General features: G+C 35.5%; 1 protein-coding gene across 1 annotated transcript in view; it reads right to left on the bottom strand.

Annotated features, from left to right (window-relative positions):
* Positions 1-21,703, bottom strand: part of SMCHD1 (structural maintenance of chromosomes flexible hinge domain containing 1) — a 69,544-nt gene that overhangs the window by 4,682 nt on the left and 43,159 nt on the right. Inside the window, exons 28-44 of the mRNA XM_042030433.1 lie at positions 21,405-21,523; positions 20,587-20,754; positions 19,445-19,576; positions 17,470-17,549; positions 15,895-16,052; positions 14,050-14,165; positions 13,537-13,598; positions 11,442-11,529; positions 10,901-11,032; positions 9,559-9,708; positions 6,026-6,152; positions 5,730-5,849; positions 4,298-4,383; positions 3,156-3,278; positions 2,697-2,887; positions 2,114-2,223; positions 707-777 (exon numbers count right to left, since the gene is read on the bottom strand). Of these exons, the coding sequence (XP_041886367.1) occupies positions 707-777; positions 2,114-2,223; positions 2,697-2,887; positions 3,156-3,278; positions 4,298-4,383; positions 5,730-5,849; positions 6,026-6,152; positions 9,559-9,708; positions 10,901-11,032; positions 11,442-11,529; positions 13,537-13,598; positions 14,050-14,165; positions 15,895-16,052; positions 17,470-17,549; positions 19,445-19,576; positions 20,587-20,754; positions 21,405-21,523 (2,033 nt within the window). The remainder of the gene's footprint in view (positions 1-706; positions 778-2,113; positions 2,224-2,696; positions 2,888-3,155; positions 3,279-4,297; positions 4,384-5,729; positions 5,850-6,025; positions 6,153-9,558; positions 9,709-10,900; positions 11,033-11,441; positions 11,530-13,536; positions 13,599-14,049; positions 14,166-15,894; positions 16,053-17,469; positions 17,550-19,444; positions 19,577-20,586; positions 20,755-21,404; positions 21,524-21,703) is intronic.

The raw sequence follows: 21,703 nt of genomic DNA, 5'->3' as shown, positions 1-21,703 counted from the left end.
ATGCATAATTAAAATTAAGCAGTATTGTCAAAAATTATGAAGACCAGGTTTTCTGGGTTTGTGTTCTCACATTTTACCAGAACTCTGAAGGCAGAATTTAGGTCTATACCCAAAAAAAGCTGATTATCACCATACATTAGGAAGCAAGGCTATCAAGTACAGTTCTACATTCTTATGCTCAATCATTATTTTGATTCTAGAGAAGTCCTAAGCTGAAAGGAAAAGTGCCCAGTGTCAGGATTTCCTCAGAGACTCTTGCCTGCTAAAACGTGTACCATTAAACCTAAATAAAATGGGTCCCAAAGAGATCTAGCAAGTTTCATATCAAGTTTTTAGTGAAGTGGACCTGAAATTTCTTCATGTGCCTTAGACTCCTGTGTTTTATTACACATGGAATGACTAGGAAAGTACAGAAGAACTTGCATTTAATACTAACAGCAAAACTGAAAATGCTTGTCTTTGGAAACATGGTCCCATATGCCATGGCAACATTCTCATAATGGAATTTGTTGAATGGAGATCATTTTGTCAGTGCCAGTAACAGAGATTTCGTTCATTGTTAAGTGCTTTGAGAACCGCAGGCAGTAAGCACACTTACAGCTAACACAGCATTAAACTTGGCAATTACTCTAAGTTTGTAATGTATTAAATACGTAGCTATGCAATATATCTGCATCATAAAATTTAAAGAATAATTGAAACATACCTCTTTTCTGTAGTGGTTGGCAGCATCCAAGTTATCTATAATGATAGTGTCACCCAAGAGCATACCAAACACTGAAAAATAAAAATTTTTGAACTATGGAATTTCTCCAGAGCAAAATAACTTGAAGTTTGAAAAGTCAGTTCTGAGGCATCATTATTAAATCTTTTAAGTGCAAGGGAAATAGCATGTATATCATTTTTGTTTCAATAAAATACTATTCTGAGGTTGAGATAGACATGAAATCTTCTGCTTTCATCAGAGAATTCATGAAAAAAAATTAGTATGTTTAATTGCCTTTTGGCATAATTGACTGTGTTTTCCAATAAAATTCTCTCTTGATACTTTACATTTATCAAGACACACATAATAAAATCCCAAGTTTCATGAAATTATATAAATGATAACCTCTTAAAAATCTTCTTGGAATGTTAAATTTTGTTCTCAGTTTCTTAATGTGTTTTTTCATATTCAATGGCTTATCAAAGAAAAAAACATTCATCACAGGCCAACGATCCAACTGAGCTTAAGACTCTCCTGCTCATGAAGGTCTGTTCCATTCAAAATCCATTCAAATGCATGAGATATGTCAAGCAATGTGGTTTTTCAATACCCCCAAGGGACTCAAAGAAGAATTTATAGTTAAAAGACTCTCAGTATCTAACTTTCTGAAACCACACAGGACTAAAAATTGGTCTTTATTGACAGTAGAGAGGAATCCTTCAATAGTGGAAGTTGTGAAATAAAATGCAAAAATTACTGAAGTAATTACAGATTCCAACTCTCCACATAAAGGAGCAGGTCTACTTACTTAAAAAAAAAAAGTATAAAAAAAAAGGTAGGGATTGCTACATTGTTAGAAAGAGTGAGAGTATGATAGTTCCCTAAACTGAAATCTACATAAAAATTGAAATATTTCTTAAAACTATTAAACTATTTAAGCATAACACACATAGTCACGTACAGTTCAGTCTGCATGTACTTAAATCTATACATTACACATTTCTGAGAGGAACAGAACTGGAAACACAGCCTAACAAAAGGAGTAACTTCTGCAGTATGTATAAAATTAATCCTGTGATGGTCAATTTCTGCTTTAAAGAGCTTGGGAATAAGATAATGCTGCAGGAATTTAAAAAAAGAAAAAACCTGTAGTACATCTAAGTAGAGAAAATGAAAGTAAGACAACAAGCAGAAGAAAGTGGTCATTGTTGAAATTTTTAAAACTTCTGTTTAAAAATAATTAGTGCTAAAGCTCTCCTATTTTTACCTACAAAACTCAGGAGGCATGTACACTGGTATTTGCAAACATACCAATGAAAATTATTGAATGGATTATAACTTATGATGTTTCTGTATTTTATTTTTTAAAAGAAAGAAGTTATTAATGATTTCTTTCATATCATTTACCTGTTTGACAATGCTCTATGTTATCTGGAAATGTTAACAGATCTCTGGCAAACACTGGATTTCCAACAGGTCTGAAGAAGGTTCTTCCATTTCTTAAGTGAGGTAAAGGTCTGGTTAAAGAAAGGGGAGAGGGAAAAGAAAAGAAGAAAGCAATTTGTCCTTATTCTAGTCAGAAATTTCCAACTGAATTGAATGCATCTTAACACTTCCACATTAGGTAAATGACCCCACCATTATCTGAAATGCCAGTTATATTAAAGATGTTTTAGTGAAACACTGATTTGTTATGAGACATTATTTCCAACGAATTCATATGACTAATTTTATGCACAAGTTTTAATGCACTGTATTCTTTATTTACTAGAAACACCTTACTAAATAAAGAACATCACACAGCAGTTAAAGACAAAGCTAAGATTTCAGCTAATGTTTCAAGTGATATTACTGTTGCTATAATAATGAACCCAGAAATTGTATACCTCAACTCTTTAAATGGAGTAAAGTTTAAAAATCAAATTAGACAAAAAAAGAAGTTGAAGAAGTATTTAAGACAAATGCAGAACTTGGATTGTTTTTTCTCTACCTGCTCCAATCTGGGAGTGTCTTCTTGTAAATAGAATCAAGGGGTAACACTTGTTGTCGACCTTGAGTTTCATCAAAGATAGAACGAGCGGCTTCTGTGGTCAGTGTGACCACACAGTCCATGTCACTTGCCAGGTGCCAAGAGATAACTTTTGCTGCTTCGTTATCCTCAATTTGAGCTAAATGTGCAATCTGTACCACAGAAGTTACAACAGTCAAAACAGAAACCAAGAGCACCTCCCCTTTTCATAGTAATCACAATAATCCTGCAACTTCAGACAGACATTTAATTCTTCTGTTGATGGCTCTGTTAGAGGAGCTGGTCATCTGATTTGAAAATGCTATCTCTGTTTTAATAGTACTCAAGAATTACTTGCCTAGTCAGTTGGCTAATTGTTCATCACTCCCACTTTCTGGAACCAACAAAACTCATTAGAAGGCTCCCTGTGAGAAAACTCACCTTGCCTAGAATATCCTGGTTGCCTTTTGGATAGTTTGGGAGGGTACAAGTTCTCCTTGGCTGCTTCATTACTCCTTCTTGTTCCGACATCTTTTTTTTAAGAAGAGAATCCACATACTGAAGCTGAGAATGAAAATTTAAAATCAGCAAGCATCTACCATTGGACTGAGCAGCAGTAGTAGTTATCTCATCTGTCATCAATTAACTTTCTAACAATAAACATTCAATAATCTGAAACAGACTTTTAATGTATAAGGGACCACTGTGCACAATCCCAGAGAAGAGCAAAGGGAAAGCTCACTGCAATTCTGACTGAGCTTTTTAATTACTCCTTATTTTCTTTTTTTAGTTTTTAAAGACTTCAAGGAACATTTCACCAAGAACTATCAGTGCTCGATTAGAGACAAAAGTTTAAAACAGCAGGAAGAGACAATCATGAATGTACAAAAGGAAGCCATTTCAGAAGGGGACTATGTCCAGGGTTGAAAAATTTAGCCAGCAGGGGGAACTTCAGTACTATGACTGCAATTTAATTTTACTGATTTGTGAATAATGACTGTAACTTGGTTTTATATGATCTAAAGATAATTGTTTACTATAGGGGTTTTTTTTGCCAAATGTTACTAGTTTGAAAACCTTTAAAAAGTTTCTTTAAAATATAATTGGGTCTTTATGGGAAATTAGCAATGGGGTACATTGCCCTGAATATTTCAAAACTTATTTTTACATGAACTTTGGCAGTAACATATGCAATTGTCTGATTCTCTGAAATGAAGTGTTTTCCTTTGTCCTACTTATGCCAGAATATATCCAACGTATATCGATCAGCCTGCAAAAACTTGTTATAAAATCTAGCAGTACTAGTAACACTGGTAACCTTAGCAGAAACACAAAAACAAGACCAGGATATAAAAGAGAAGGTTTTTGTTATTTCTCTAGCAGCTTTTTAAGATATCCTCACACTAACAGAAAAAGAATAAAAAAAAAAAAAAATCTTAAGTTTGACATCGATCCACAAATTTTCCTACAGTTTAAATTTTCACTGTTTTGGTAACAGGTATAATTCAGCAATATTATTATTGATATATTACTGATATCAATTTTAGAGACTTTAATGGACTTCAGTAAGAAATAAGCCATACTATGTTTGTCGGTGGTAATTCAATTTGGTGCTTCTTCAGTTCGCTCCTCAAGAGAGCTTCTCTTGTTTCAGCTTCTTTAACCTGACCTGAAACAAATAAAATCAAAAGAGAGTGAAGAAATAATAGAAAGCAATGGAACACCTACAGAATTTCTTACAACCTTTCAGAATTATGCCAGCTGCAACTGATCCTATCTACTTCTTAATCTCAGCACAGAATATCAGAATTTTTCCACACAGATCTTGTGATTTGTCCCATTTCTAAGCAATTTCAGCTGACATCATGCCTTCAGCTTCAAGAAGCAAAGGGGCCTAGACCTTACATCAGTCTGAGAATGTCAGCTGGTTTACTTTTCATCCTCTATTATCATTCTAAATGGTTCTCCAACAGGTGAAATGGCAAGACAGAAGAGAAGAGTGGTGGCTGGCACTACCTTCTTTTGTCTGTTACATGGCGCACCACTTTCTGGACACTATTTCCTCAGCTCTCATATCTTAACTAATTTAAAAAAAAATGAGTAAACAGGTGAGTTGCTTTCTACTCTCTATTCAAAACATGTTTATATTTGAAAAATGTACTTAAGCATAAAGTATAATGCTGTACTCTAACTTACTCTCTACAGATGTGCAAGTACGAAACAAACTTTTATGCCTTTCACACTGGAATTCAGGACTTTCCATTCATAATGGAAATATGCAGTATTCAAATTACAAGAAACAGCAGCATCTTCTAATGCCAGTCTGCTTTATTTACACTTAATGATTACTTAAAATAAAAATTCAAAATGCAATTGTTAAAAAAACCCCTTACAATCAACAGGCAGGATGATTCAAACAACAACAACAAAAAAAAAGCAAAGAAAACATTTCATTCATTTCTTCCATTCCCATAAACCAGTGCCCTCACACTACTCTGCAGTTTAACAGAACTTCATACAGGATTACATTTTCTGAAGAACATAAACAACAAATAGCTACACAACACTTCTGAATCACGTATACAGGGTCAAACGTGAAGGGGTAAAGTAACATTTTGAAAACATAAGACTAACTTTTTTAAAGAGGATTATCTATAGTTCATTCTCCTCAAATTGTTTTTAGGCAAATGTTGAATTCCCAGATGTATAAGCATGCAAAGATGGGAGTAAAAGGCAGTCACGGATAAAAAGAATCAGATCACCAATTTCAATGTTTCTTTTCTCCTTTTGATAATTCTGACATAAGACATTCTACCTCAAATCAAGACCCTTTATAGGCAGGTACATCCAAGTAATTAGATGCTTCCCTGCAAGATACACACACCTTCTGCTCCCCTTTAATTACTGTCTCTCATGATTTCAATACTGATTTTTCTTCCCTTCTCTATACTCTCAAAATTATTACAGGAAAAAACTTTAATTCCCAGAAAAACTTACATATTTGATTGAACTTACATTTCATTTCAGCTACGAGCTGGTTGGTAGTATCAAACATCTTTCTGTAAAGATCTATAGACTTAGATAATTGGTCTTTCTCCCTTGTCAGTGTTGCCATCAGCTGCTGCTTTTTGGAATCTACAGAAATAAGCATGTATATATATACTTTTAGAAGAAAATAGGCTAACATACTTAACTAGTTTAAGCATTAGCAAAAATCTATTAAGCTATGACATAGTTCTGAAAATGTATTATGGATCTAAAAATAGCTGATTCTAAGGAAAAGCAAATATTTTAGAGTAATTGAAACATACCATTGTAAAACATAAATGAGAGACAATATGGTTCCAAAGGTGTTTTCAAAGCTGGCAGGTGTGGCTCAAAGACAAGAATATATTCAGTGCTATCTCTTCCAGGACTGTCTTCAGCCAGCACTAAATTCTATTAAAACAAACAAACAAATGTAAGTTTTTGCCTATGCTTGAGGTTACACACAAAACAAGCATTCTTCAGATACTAAATCTTCTAAGCTACCTAACATATGATGTCTATACAGTATTACAACACTTTTAAGTATTGGCTTGGAAATGCCTTTTATAACTGTTAAACAAAAGTAAAAAACAAAGATATAGCAATAGCAATTTTATTATTTAAGAATTAAGATTATCATTTTACCTGTTTAAATGTCTTATTATTTTTGGCTATATATTTTAGTTTAGAGGCACATGCTCAGAAAAAATATCCTCTGCGTTGTCTCATAAGCAAGATTTCCTTGGGTGTACTTCATTCAGTATGTGAAATGCAAACAGATCATTAAAAAGAAAGACCCAATGCATAAACGCAGAGAGGGAAAAACAACCTATTCCCAGTGCTTAGTTAAAGTTACTGTTGTTACCATGGAAGTAGACAGCAGGTCCCAAATGAATAAACAATATATGTCCAAACACTATCATAAAAATTTAACTTCTTATCAATTCCTTATTGAAAAGGCAAACTAAATCCTTTGCTTTTCTTTGTAAACATGAGAAATATTATAAAACCATAAAGATAAACAGAAATAAAATTAGTAAAGGTAATATCTAAATGCGTTGTTACTTTGGGAAAGGTATCATGCACAAAATGAATAATGCTTATAGTAAAACTCATACTGTTTCCACCTTTAACATGTAGAAATTGCTACTCAACTGGCCAAATCAAGAGAGAGGTGGTTGAAGCCTAAAAGAAGAGATAGATATATAACCTTCAAAGATAGTCTTCATGGCTTTCAAAAATATTGCAGCTACATATTTTATCAGGAGAAGTCTGTAGTGGAAATATCTTTTTTTTAGAAAATATATGTTAACAAAAATCTAAACATTTTTCTTCATTAAACAAGCTCAGTATTCCTGAACTTGTGACTAAGGGTAAACATGTCAGATTATCAGTTTCATTATATTCATGCTAATTGCACACAACTGTCTTTATAAACAAGATGGAACAATTTCAAAATACTTGAAGAACACTTGTACGTCCCTTCCCCTCCCCATTACAAGTCATATGAAAAGTACAGTACGTCACAACCAACAAATCCTTTCCACACAGGTTTTGTGAGTAGTCTGAAGTCAGTGAATTCAGTATAAATCAGATGCCTGAAAACTGCCTGAAGGGGGGAAGAGATACTGGGTTCACTGAAATGCAGTTAGTCCCCATGGATGACTGGGGAACACAAGTTACTGTCAAAAGAAGCAGGATCTCTTTAGATCGCAGAATTGAGAGGAAGAAGCATGCAAGACCCCCCCACCTCCCACCAAACCAGGAATACATGAGTAGAAAAACCCTCACATCTGCCTCCAAAAAAAAAAAAAAAAAAAAAAGAAAAAGGCAAAACAAGCCAAACAAATGGAACCCCCCAAAACCCCAGTACACTTCCCTCCATTACATAGGTTGGTAGCTTTGTCACCAAAGGAAGACTGGAGAATTTAGGTCACAATTATGCAACACCAGGTTACTACTACATGGAGATAAACCAAAAAATTTTTACTTCTGCATTAGCAAGGAGTCTTTAGAAATTACCCAGTAATTTTAGCTGAACTGTCAGAGGCCAGTAAATGGACTTATTATTACCCATATAGAGGTGTTCAATTTACACCATGTTACCACAGGTGTAAATGCAAGATTCGCAGAGTGTTTTGTTAGACCAGTGGTTATAGCTGATCCTTTAGCTACACTTTTGCACCTTTTCTTAACCCCACCCAGCTGAGAAAAATGTGTTCACAAACCAGTTAATTTACTACTCCTGATAACATGGTAGGAAAACCAGAGAAATGCAAGAGTGTACCATAAATCAATTAGTATATTATCTGATACCTCTATCCAGTCCCTGTATTTAATTTTTCTAGCTTGTTTTTCATACATATTTCATCACTTTTCTGTATAGATTAGAGTAGACCAGAGTCTGGCAGATTAACAACATTTGTCCATGTTAACTAGATGTTTCTGTCCTTAACTGTTATTGACAGAGAATTATTTATGCTGTGTCATTCAGTTTCACATATGTAGCTCCATAAAAGAAGTCAATGTACTGAATAGAATATATTATGAAGAAGTCTGTATGTAGGATCTGTAGATTTTAGGATTCTGCTGGGGTCTTATGGTGGTGATTTCCAAGATGCATTTGGGAGAATTTGTATTTATTGCTACGCAGTGTCTGCCTCCACTTGGCACATACTAATGCTGGTCTGTCATAAAGCTGCTTCCAGTGAGTGAGCTATAAAAGGTAGCTGAGAAAGCATCTTTGAAAAGTTGGATCCTCCTTTAGTACATCTTCTATTTGAAGACTTCTGTCAGACTAGTAAAATATGTGACAACCAAATGAAGTAAGAGTATAATTTTGCTCTGCCATTCTTATATGATACTTCAAGTTGAAAACAAAAATCAATATACAACTCTTTCACCACAGGAATACTATTGACTGAAATTGTGTAGGCTTTTAAGAAAGAGATTGTGACCATTCCACTCAGAAGAAACTTCACATTCAGCTGCATTATTTTTTTTGTGTGTGCTTTGAACAGTTCCTGGTTTTGTGCGTGTGCACATTTTACATTGTGTTTTTTGTATTCTATTTTGTAACAACTGTGACAGATGGAACTTACAGGTTTTAAAAATTCAATCTGTATTTGTTGAAGAAAAAGTGACTGCAGTGATGTGACTACAATATGCAGTACTCTCAGAGTATGCATGATGCCAGAGATTCAAACCAAAATAAGGAAAGCATTTTTAACAGACAACTGTATTAAGGAGCGAAACAAAGCATAAATAGAAATGGTAATTTTATCTTCTTCAAATGAGGGTAGGATGCCTTTCTGCAAAGTATATATAGGCCCACTTAGCTTGACAAAATATCAAGAGAGCCTGGCAAAATTTAATCACAAATACATGAAGAAGTCAGTCTAAATGATCTTAAAATATCACAGCCTGAGAGTATTATAAATAAAAATGTAAAATACCGGTAATATTAATGGTTTAACTACAAATTGGTTAAGTGTTATTCACGTGTGAAATTTAAGTGAAGAAAATACTGTTCCTGGATCTTCCTGAATGTCCTGGTCCCTAACTGAAAGTACCTGTACCCTTCCCTCACTTGGCAAGGATAAACAGTTTAAAGAATGTCCTTCCTTCCTTCAGGTTTTCTGAAAATCAGCAGTTGAACAAAGAAGAAATCATTTATCTACTTATCTCTAAGGGAAAGCTTCAACATAAACTAAATCTCCACAGAACACAACGAGGTGTAAGATAACTTTAAAACTGCAGGAAAATAAGCGTCATTGGATCCACTGTTAATGGAGCTGTGTATTTCAGTCACACTTACAATTTCAGCTGATCCACTCTCCAATGGAAACTCTACTGTATTGACCTTCCCCTGAAACTGTGGGATCTCTATATCTTCTTCATTGGGGCTTTTGATTTTTGCTATTATTCTGCCAACTAGATCAAGTCCAGTGTGGTTGTTGTATTCATCCTGTAAGTCAAAAAGAAATTAAAGTTAGTTTGGGACATGAACTGAACTAAGTAATCAATTTCTGTACTGTCCTGGATTTATATGGCAAAGAGCTAGCAGCCTCTGCATAGGGGATCTGCATAGTGCTCCAGCTGATCAACTGCAGGGACAGTTGAGTCCCTCAGCTGAAATGGTATTTCTTTATATTTAAGAATGGGCAAAAGGGCACAGGCAGCTGAGAAGGGGAAAAACAAAGAAAACAGCAGAGGGTGAGAGAAGGAACAGGGCAAGGAGGTGCTCCAGGCACCAGAGCAGAAATTGCCCTGCCGCTCACGGGGAAACTACACTGGAGCAGGTACTTCCCTGTAGCCCATGAAGGACCACGGTGGAGCAGAGACCCACATGGAAGCCCATGGAGAACTCCATACTAAAGCAGGTGGATAATTCCTGGACTGCAGCCTGTGGCAAGGACTCACACTGGAGCAGTTCGTGAAGGACTGCAGGCCACAAAGGGACCCACACTAGAACAGGGAAATTGTGAGGAAAAAGCATAGGCAGAAAAGAGCTGAGGAGCTTTTATGGGTTAACTGTGACCCCCATTCCCTATCCCCCTGCATTGCTTGGGGAAGGGTACAGGGGTCCAGAACAAAGCTGAGCCTAGGAAAGGGTGGGGCAGAATGTGTTGCTTTAGTTTGTTGGCCTTTGTTTCTTATTACACAAATCTTTTTAAACTGGTGATTAAATTAAATTACTTTTCCACAAGGTGAGTCTGCTTTGCTATTATGGTAGCTGGTAAGTGATTTCATTTTATCCCTGTGAACACTCAAAGTTCAAGAAATGTTATTTTTTGTAATATAAGATTTCTAAGAGAAACTGTCTCTAGGAGGAAAAATCATGGAGAGAAGCATTTGCTGTACACATGTAACTGTTTTCCCACTAGAATCTGTTCTTGAAACAACTTACTCATGTGGCAACAAGACATGGATTTCAACTGAGATACCTGACAGCAAGGACCAAACATTTCAGTTTTGGTAATTTGTAGGTAAATGAAACAAGATGGACCCATCATATGCTGAAAAATCACTGATTTACATATTTTTTAATGAAGTGAATCTACAAAGAAACACCAGCAATGCCTTACAGCAAAATTCAACATAGTTTTAGCAGTCTTACACATTTCCCCACCTATGATTTTGTATGGAAGTATAGTTACCATTAAATGGAGGTATAAATCCTTGACCAGTGTACGGCTGGTAAGAGCTCGAACATTGGAAACTGCTGGAGTAGCTGGTAAAGAATCAGGTAACAAGCGTACAGGGTCATTAGGTACAACTTCAACTATAATCTAGCAGAAAAAGGAGGAAGAATAAAATAAAACAAAATAAAATAAAGACTGATATAATTAACTGCAAATCACCTGCACACTTGGGTTGTTCAAAATACACTGAAACAAATACATTTGAAATTTTCAGACAGTCTTGAAATAAATTAGCACAACCATAAAGCAGTTCTGCTAGGTTGCAAATTATGCAGCTCTGTTATGCCGTCAAATTGTTGGTTATAAAAGTTAATGAAAACTATTTTGATAATCAACAGTTTGAAATCAGTAACTATCAAAAATAAAATACAGTTTTTTGCAAAACTTGTGAGTGAAAGTATTTGCATTCTCAATCAACAAAGTATCGTGACACTTCTCCCAGATGATTCTGTACTAACACATTTTTGGTTACATGCAATTAATTATAGATTCAAACCTGTTCACTGTTGAGCATATTTGTCTTATCCATTGCAAAGGTAAACTGGACAATGTAAGTGCCCACTCTCTCTGGAACCACTTTATCCCTAAAAAACCCAAAAAAACCCCCCAAGCAAACATGAGTCAGTATCGAAGTCACAAGTACCTAAGTATGCAAGCAGTGCAAACTCAGGGTAGTCCTCCAAACTACTTAGAAAGCCTACTAAGGCATAATACTCCTCCTTCAGCAAGAAGGCCATCAAAATTCCTCGAGAATTAGAATAAAGCTTTGGAAGCTTGAATGAGGCAAGTCTCCTTCAAGAGTTTATCTCTTGTAGATGACAGGAAGTTTGTCATGGTCCTATTGCTCAGAAATCTGCAAGTCTACATCATTTCACTTCCTATTCAGAATTTTCATAAAGCTACTGGAACAAAACACAGACATGTTTAGATCTGGAACAACAACAATTTCTCTCCAAATTTAATAAAATTTGTGTAAAATCAGAATAGCTAATTCCTTCCTTAGGCTGTACAAAGTTGGGTAATTTGGACCACTGGTCAAGGTTGAATATAGTAAGAGCAAAAGAGAGTTTTCATTCTACTTTACAGCATTCCAGAATGTAGAGTGTACTGGCAAAGAACCCCTACCATCCAAACACAAAGAAAAGCCCAGACACCTGAGGTTCTGCTGCTGTAACTTCACCCAGCAAGGAAGGCCACATTGGCATCCAGAGGACCTCTGCAGTGTTTAGCAAGGGATAGCAGTGACTTACAAATTCTTAGAAACTTTTGAGGAGATGCAAACAGCCAAGAAAAGACAACATAAGGCACTCTTGAATTGATTAATGAGATTCTTTTTTTTTAACATACAGCATTTTAATTGTTTTGTCAGTGATATCAAGTAATTTGTTTCTTCTGATTTTGTTTGGGAAGGAGGAATACACAAGATTCCCTGGAATGCTTAACTTGGAATAAACAAAATCCCAAAGCTTTAGTATTTCCAGAACAGGCCAGGACTTTTCCTTTTTTTATATTTCACATACAGAAGTAACAATTTTATCTCCTTCTCCTGCATTTTATCTAGCTTAAGACTGACAGTAGCATTTGCCTTGTCAGGATACATTAAAACACTAATTAGTAAATAATCAGCTGAGGATCTCACAGCTGGACAGACATAGGCTTCAGAAAAAAAAGAAATGACACAATTGCTATGGAAGTTGTTTAAAACTGCATAACAGCATCCATATTACTGACTGGTGATAAATTGATGAAAACCATTTGAGAGTGTGCCAAGAACAGGGAAACCTGAGAGAAACCAGGTGGCAGACAGTGATGCCACAGACACTGGCAGCAACAAGTAAAACATACTTTTCTACAGTGGCTGCTAATGGAGAGTGTCCACTCTCCTTTCAAATTTTTCAACACGGTTGGCAGTTTTAATTCTGGACATTTGTGGATAACTAGTAAACTACAGGTACCTATGTCAAGAAAAGCCCATTCCCAGGAGACAAAAGCTTGAATCCACAGCCAGTACCATAACTAGCTAATCCCATAGACTGTCTACTAGAAATAGATGTAGAAAGAACGTGGCAGTCAGGCACCAGCTTATGATGAGCTCCAGTTCTGCCACTGGTCATCTAAGACACTATTCCTGAATAAGCAGCCCAAGAAATAATTACTAAACTGACAGGACCAAGGTCATTGCTCAGGATTGATGCACAGCTACAGAAGATATTAAATAAAGAGTTAAGTCTGCTTTGTTCAGCCTGCAATTCTACAGTAGTAGAAACATTATTGAAAAGAATTAAAGAATGTTACTATGTAAGTGACAAAGTGATAATGTAGTTCCCTCACTGCTAGCATTTTTCAAAATGTATTCTAATATATTATCTTAGACTCTTCTCTACTCTCAGATTATAGAGATGTCAAAAATATCTAGGAAAGAATTCAGCCTTCATCTCATTGCATCTTGCTAGTATCCTTCACCTTTTCTGTATCATAGTAATTCTATGACGGACTGTTATTAGCAAAACATGAAACTCTTCTTTCTATTTCAAACTACGTATTTTGTATAGTAAGTTCCATCAGTAATTATAAAATAAATTATATTATACCTGAAGTAGAAGAAGCCATCTTCCTTGTCATCCTTCACTTTACTACAGCTAAACGTTGTAACCTGTAAAGAAAGATGCAAAAAATTTAATGTGATATACTGAACGTCCTTAACTTGTAATATGCTACAAAGACTTAATGATTTGCAGCACTGATAGCTCACAGTAAGTCAATGAGACTGCCTATATTCTAGACATTAGTTTCATGTTCTAATTCTCACAGTCCTTTCAGTGTGGCTACTTCTAATACTCTCCCTGCTATGAGTTAGCTTCTGCAGAACAGCAACATTTTCGTCATTAATGTAGTATTGACGCTTGGCCAGTCTGACAACTTGTAAAAGGACAGACAGTGATAAACATATAGGGTTGATCTGCAATATTTGTTATTTAAAATCTAGAAAAAGGATATGGATCTAAGTCAAATGAAGGAAAGGTTTTACAAATACGTATTTTAAATATGTTTGCCCTATGCTGGCACTTTGATACCCATTTTGAAAATGCATTTTGATGACTTACATCAATTGGTGTCCTAACCCGGCTGTTCTGTGCTTCCCACATTTTCATAGAAATCCGTGCTGGATTAATATTTTTAATAATGGTGTCATCTTCAGAAAGAACACTAACCATAAAATCTGTAGGATGAAAGACAACATGTTTTTGAACATTATTTTTATTCAGAATTAAAAAGCTCAAACATCATGAATTTCTGTGTCTCCTTCATGCTTAAGAGAAAAAAAATTTACAACACAAGCATTCCAAAAAGAGCCAAAACCACTAAAAATTTCAAACCAGATATGAAAAACCTTCTCTCCTTATCCCTGTAACTAGACCAGCTAACAATCCTTAGGGAAAAACCAAACACCTACTTTATCCAGTGACAGCTTTGAAAAAACCCTAAAATTTCAAGTTTGCCTTTCTCAAATTCTTATCAAAACAGTACACCAGGCTGCCTCTTGCTCTCAGGAATGAGTACCATTAGCTAGTTAAGTAGCTGATTCCTTCCTTCAAGGACAGGAAATCCCAATCTCCCTCTTCCTTCACAAGTGCTTTAGCCATTGAGCTATTGGATAGAAAGGCAAAGAAGCTGTAAAAAGACAGCACCGACACCACTACCATTTTCCCAAGGGATCAGACTATGAATCTGAAGCTGAGTTTGGCTACTTCTTACAGACTAGGATCACACAGTTGTATCTGTTAGAAATAGGCTATAGGGAGACATTTCACTCTGTTGACTGGTTCTGCAGCCAAAATACTTGCCATTTTATATCCCAATCTGAAAAATTTCACTTTTCCTGTATGTCCCACAGGAAGTGCAGTGGTCTGAAGAAAATGGAATCCAAACTAGAACAAAGCTACCCTTCTAGTTCAAAATGAGAACAAAGCTCTTTGACACTATGGTTACAGGTGGACTTCATGCACGTAAATGAACTTGCACTGCTCATGCAGGACTGAATTTTGCACTTTAAGGAAGGATTATGCTTTGGTGTGCATGAAAAATTCAGGCACGACCCTCTCCAAGACTACAGTGCCTGCCCTCAGGTATACCTGAGATCACCAGTAAATCAAATAACTAGGATGTTAAAGTATTTCAATTTAATGTCATATATATTATATGTATTATATTGTCCTGAAGAAGCTGTTTAATTCTCTTCCTATCTCAAAACCTGGTTGATTTACACTACAACACGACATTTGAAAAAGGTCTGTTTGGCAGGGGGATTGGAGGTAGATGATCTTTACAGGTCCCTTCCAACCCAAACCACTCCGTCATTCTATGATCTTCTAGGCAAAACTAAAATACCTTGTGAATTTAATCAAGGTCATAACACTGTATGGAGTATTTTAAAAAACAAAAACCTCTTGCCAAAAAAAATGTTGGCTGATCAAGTTATGATGGCCAGGAAACAAACCCTTTTGTGAGGGAATACAGCAGGAGAAAAGAGTATTTTGTGCTGTCCTCCTGCTGATTACTTTTTGGTTTGTCTTGGCTGACAGTTGGCCTAGAATTACACAGCTACTTCCTTTGTTACTGTTCCACAGAAAGAGATGAGGGAAAACATACATGAACTAGCTCAGATCATATTTTATTAAGACAGAAAGGAGCTTCTGTAGTTTTACCATTTATAGATGGATAAAAGCAGTAGTTTGGAACAAATAAATAAGAGGTCTTTTGAAATGCTTTCCAAAGATGACCTACATATCTCTTCTGTCCAAGTGTTACATCTCAGATACAGCTGTTACAAAGAACTTAGAAAACAGACCAGAAAAAGCAAAAAAATACAGTAGAATCACCAAAATAGTTTTTCACAGGTTTTTAAAGCTCTTGAGTGACTGGTTTCCACCAAAGATCCATATACTTACCAGGGAAGGTACCTCCTGCTGGAAAAGAAGGACTTTTGTCATATTTAACATTCAAGCAGACAGGTTTCTCAGGATCAGGCAGGACTTTTATTGTGATTACAAGACAATCTAATATGGCCATGTTGTATGAGGCTTTAAGCTGTAAAATGTGCTCTCCCCTGCAATATACAGAAATCATAAAAACAGATGTAAAATCTCTTCTGAAAAGGCAATTTTCAACAGGCTTCAAGTCTGAATAATGTACATGAAAGCATGCTAAACAATATCTAGTAATGTAGTAGTAAAGAGAAGAAAAAATTGAAGTGTTAATGTCAGACAAGTAATATCATGAGTTTAAGTTATTCTTAAGATATTAGCTTATTAAATTTAAATTTGTGTTAATATTTCCTTAGTTTGATCATGTTTCATTGCCTGTAGGACACTAGCAACTACAGCTTCAAGTAGCAGAAGACAGTAAAGCAGAAACCAATTAAAATGCTGAGAAGCATTCTGCTTTGACAAAAGTTTCCAAAGAGTGAAGATGAGTACCATCCACATCTAGCAAAGTGCACTGAAAGCATATAATGTCTTTGATGCTATCAAATAACTCATTTTCTTTACAGTATTAAAAACTTGAAATTTAAGTTTTCAAACATAACTGGGAATATAGTATTTAACAGCACAGAGGCTGTACTTCCCAGCCAGTTTTGATTATGCTGTAAATAGCATGATGTCACACCTGTTTCTAACCTCCAGAAGTAAACAGATAACTAATATTCATCATGCTTCTACCAAGTCAAAGGCATTATATACACACTGAGCACCCTCAACAGCATTAAAACAATTTTTTTCCAAATGCAGAAAAGTATTATGGGTCAAATCCTGCAGACTTCAGTGCAAAGAACAAGCACCTATTGCTAGTTTCAAAATAACCTAAAGCTAATCCAGTCTTGCTCAGAAAACTCAAGGGATACAGGGAGTGGTTGCAGAACTGTGAATATGAGGAGGATACAGAAATGATAAATTTGAAAAGCCATATGGGACATAAGTGTGTAAGGGAAGCTATACATGAAGGGAGCATGAAGAAGCACAACATGAAGAAGCAGGAACCACAGGACACACATTTGCTAGAAATGAGACTTCAGCAGTTCAATTGCAAATAGGAAAAATGGAATGTATCTATTTAAAATCCCTTTGGACACTCTACCTAATCCTTTAAAACAATGTCTAGCAGGAAAAGAAAGTGGGGTTTAAACACTCTCAGAATGTGTTCCTACTTTAAAAGTAACTGGCCACCTAAGGACTGTACATTTCAAATCTTTTAAGTGGTTTATAATACAACTTGCACTTGGTGCAGGTTCACAATTTAAGCTGAGGTTTACCATCACCAGAAAAAAACAGGATTCAGAAAATTACAGCAGGACCTTCTCAGTAGATCAAAAGAAGCAGCTACTGAATTTTATTTAGTTAAGCACTTAATTTTTTAGAACTTACTATCTGGCCCTCCACCTGTATATAAATAATAAATGTTTGATCTTAGCTCTAGATAAATACTTGGTAGTACTTTATGAAATCCATCTGGTTTTCACTACTTACCTAGGTGCATGAATACTAAAAACTCCCAGGTTAGCCCTACCAGTGTCATCTGTTTTATGTTGCAAGTTTGAAGGAACAATCTGTCAAAAAAAAAAAAAGTTATTCTTTCAATGATACAGAAATAGTATCAAGTCTTAGAAAAAAATGTTTATCTCATTTGCCTGCATACTGTCTATTGATTTGAGCTGTAGCCGAATTTTTGCACTGTAAATTAGGGTAAGATATACTGTTATGAAGACAATATTAATGAAGAGGTTTCAAATTCTTTGCCAGTTTTTGAAAACAATCACTTCATCTGAACTAGGATATTTTTCTTCATGAATATGTTCAAATATTTTATAAATGCTATTTTTTAAATTGCTACTGATGGTATCATATCATCCATAGCAGATGTTAATCTGAGTGTATTTTCAGATCAAAAACCTTCTACAAACAATTTCGTGCCTGTTACAGTGTTCCTCCAGTCCTCATTTAGTTTTGGACCTGTAAGATATAGGAGTACAGGAAACACATGCTGCAACTGCATAATATCAGGCTTTGAAGACTTGGAAGGTGGAATGTGAAATATAGAAAACACCTTATTTGAGAATTTCAGTTCCCAAAATCTTCCAATTTCTTTTGGGAGACTGTGCATACAACCTATTGGAAATGCCAAGGCAGAGCATGCTGTAATAAATACTTTATAACAATGATTCACCTCGGCTTTCATAACACAACACTTTCTCCTGGACACATCCCACTTAGATAAAGAACATATGGACTCTAAGACATGCTCCTGGTCCTCCCTGGAAGAAGGCTTAAAATCTGAAAAGACATAGCATGCCACCACAACATCTCTTTGATCAGGCAGCACAACCACGCAGTGTTACTGCCAAGGTTGTGTCTTCTCTCAAGAACAACATAACTAGAACCCACAATGACCTTCAGCTCATAAAGGCAGTAGTTGGGGCAAACAAAATATCCCCAAACTGTGAGGCAGGTTTCTATGGCAAGAGAGTCAAAAAAGCCAGCAGAAAAATGTTCAAAATATCAAGAAATCTACTTAAAAATACCCAATTTAAAAAAGTAATAATAGCATAGTTAAATTGGGCAAAAGCTAAGGTTGTGGCACAGCTCTGGAGGAGTGAGCAAAAGAAGGTTCTTGGCTGTTGTGTATTGTGAAAAAACTGAGGAACACAAATGCACAGCAAGCAGGAACAAAAAGGGAACAGGACCAGCCCTGAATGAAAAAATGTTATGTCCAGAAGTGGATGAATATATCCTGTGTTGATAATACATATATTCAATATAACAGCCTCTGTACTGACAGGTAGGAATGTTTGACAGCTTGACTTTCCACTTTTTGTTCAAAAACAAGGACAAAAATTTTAATGAATGGAGTATTCTGTCAAAGTCCTTCCTTTGTACAGACCAATGTAAAAACCATCTGACACTCATACCTCACTCATGGAAAGAACAGTAACCACTTAAATTTGGCCTAGATTTGCATCCTCACTGTTTTAATTTCATTTATTCTGACGATGCTTTTCACAGGATAATCAAGTAGGGCCCAAACCTGCTGACCAGCTTTACATACAGACCAGTAAGTCATACATTCAGGAATCAAAATCAAAGAACCACCAGATAAAAGTTATTTGGTTGCTATTTGAGACTGTATCATTGTAATTACTATCATTCAGTAAATTACCTCTTACAACATGCGGGGATGGGATGGTGTGATGTGCATGCAAAATTTGGAAAAAGGTTTTCTGTAGAAGATCTGGAATGTATTCAAATTACATGTGGACACTGTCCTGTAGGAATTCTGTTATATTTGTGGTTGCTGTCCTGGGACCTATTTATGTTATTTGTTGCCACTATTCTTATATTAGATTAACCATTCTTTTATGGTAAAATGTCCTGAAAATGAAGATAATGTAGACATGACAACAAAACTTGTGTTAAACAAAGTTCACCTAATAAGGTCTATGCTTACCTTTAAGTTGTTACTCTTTGTAAGGCTGATTTTCACATTAGATTCAGGAGCTGGATTTCCCCACTGATCACACAACTGAACAATAAGGGGCCTCTGCAATTCTCTACCATTAATCACTGCAACAGGCTGTTGCTGGAAGATACAAATGCATGATACTATTCAATTCTAGATATCTTGGCCATTCACAGCAGTTCAGGAATCCCCAGAGCAACAGTATCCACCTTTCCCATACTATTTGGCTCCCATAACAGCTAGACCATGATCAAATGGTATGCAGGTATGTATTTTTAGAGTTTATTTATATTCTCTTGTTAGAATAAAATGCACTACTTGAATTGAATGGCATGGGTTACTCACATTGATGTGCCTAAAGGAAGGATATGATTCTGAAGGCCCTTGTAAGAAGAGCTATGGCCCAAAACTTTTATTTTCTGATATACTTAAACAGCTCTCTAGAGAAGAAAAATAGTTATGCAACTCCCTGAACCTTTTGTTTTATTTTCTTCAGTAACTTTCCCAAAACACCAATCTTGATTCCTGTCCTCTACTCAGAGATACAATTTTCTTTTTTCTGCTTTCAATTTTCTGTTCTGGTTTCTGCAGCAAGTTAAGCACTATTATTTGAATAGCCAAAGTAAACATTGAAAAGTAATTTTAAAAACCCAAGGCAAATAGATCTACATCACCAAAATTCTCCAGGTATTTCCTTTAAGTCCTATACTTCATTCTCTTTAAGTGTTTACTTTCTGACAGTAAGCACTTGTAAACTGAAGTAAATTTGGGACTGCCACCCTGCATCCTGAACATCAAAAAACCCCAGTAAGAGATGGAGAGATGAGCTGCCAGCTATTACTACCACTAAGGACTGTATCTTTGGAAAACAGCAGTGAAAGACAGGTGTCAGGATCCAGCCCACAGCAAAATTACCACACAAAAGTTACACTATCTATAGAAAGGCAAATGGGGCAGAATAAACAGTTTGCAATATTTAAGGTTGTAAACATACACATATGAGTTAGATTATTGCAAAATAAGTTTGCTTTTAAAAATCTAATGCAGTTAGCTATTTCATGAAAAAGGGAATTAAAATACCTGACTAGAGACCATGTTGCCTTTTTTCAAACCAAAACTGTTGAACTTACCTTTTCTAACTCTGGCCAATCCACAAACTGCAATTTAGCAGGGGATCCTGCTACTAAATTCACTCTGATAAAGTCAGAAAATTCACGCCAAGCGAAGCACAATTCTTTGCTTCCAAGTAAACAGGGTTTATATCTAATACCTTTTACTTTCATTGTTTGAGTACTTTCCTATTGAGAAATAAAGAGAAGATTTTACCAAGAACAAATAAAGCAAAGTAAAATTTATTAATATTTTTTAAATATAGCATTTAGTATTTATGCTCTCTGAAGACTATTTGGTGTTTTTACTGTGAGACAGTGGACTAAAAATTAAACTACAAGTTCTATTCCTTCTGTTAAATTCAAATGAACTTCATGAGTAAGAAGTGACCCATTTCAAACTCAAGAATTTCTCAGAAACCTGTTTTTCAGGTTATATCCAGCATATTTGAAAAGGTATAGACACTAGTCCGTTCTACAAGGCTCTTCAAAGGATCTTAAGATCAACTGTACCAACATAAATACACACAGAAGAAAAGACTAAAAGCAAGATAGAAGAAAACATATAGAACAATGAACTAGAAACAAAGCAAACCTGACTCAAGCAGGAAGTGAACTGGCCTTCACATTGTGTAACTGCAGCAGTGATAAGGTTTTTAACAAGATGCTGCTGTGTTCCTTAGAACAGGATCATACAATTTTAATGCTTTAAGTGACCAACTAGTTAGTGTGTAATTTGACTAATTTCCACAATTTTGGTTCAATTCTGTGTAACAGAATTAAGACAATTACCACACAAATGCCACAAAGAAATAAACTATATGACATCTTATAAATACCTGCCAAGTTACTTTCAAATTTGATTTATCAAGTCCAGGCCCAGAAACTCCTAGGGAATTTACACATGCAGATGTCACTGTCTGAACCTGATTTCCAAACTGATCTGTAATCATTACATCTGTTAAAAAGACAATGATAATTAAAATGATTATTAGGATGATTACCTCAGCAGCTGCTTTAATGAAACATTATACAACACATGGAATATAAATGTACACAACACAGACACAATATAGAGAAAATTTACATAACTATCACTAAATCACAGAGAGGCTGAGGTTGGGAGGTATCTCTGGAT

This window comes from Corvus kubaryi, unplaced genomic scaffold, assembly GCF_017639235.1.
Source record: "Corvus kubaryi isolate FWS band 111438036 unplaced genomic scaffold, C.kubaryi_AGA036_p1.0 132, whole genome shotgun sequence".
Classification (NCBI taxonomy): domain Eukaryota; kingdom Metazoa; phylum Chordata; class Aves; order Passeriformes; family Corvidae; genus Corvus; species Corvus kubaryi.
The sequence above is the reverse complement of the archived record's forward strand: the minus strand, read 5'-3'. Positions and strand labels throughout refer to the sequence as shown.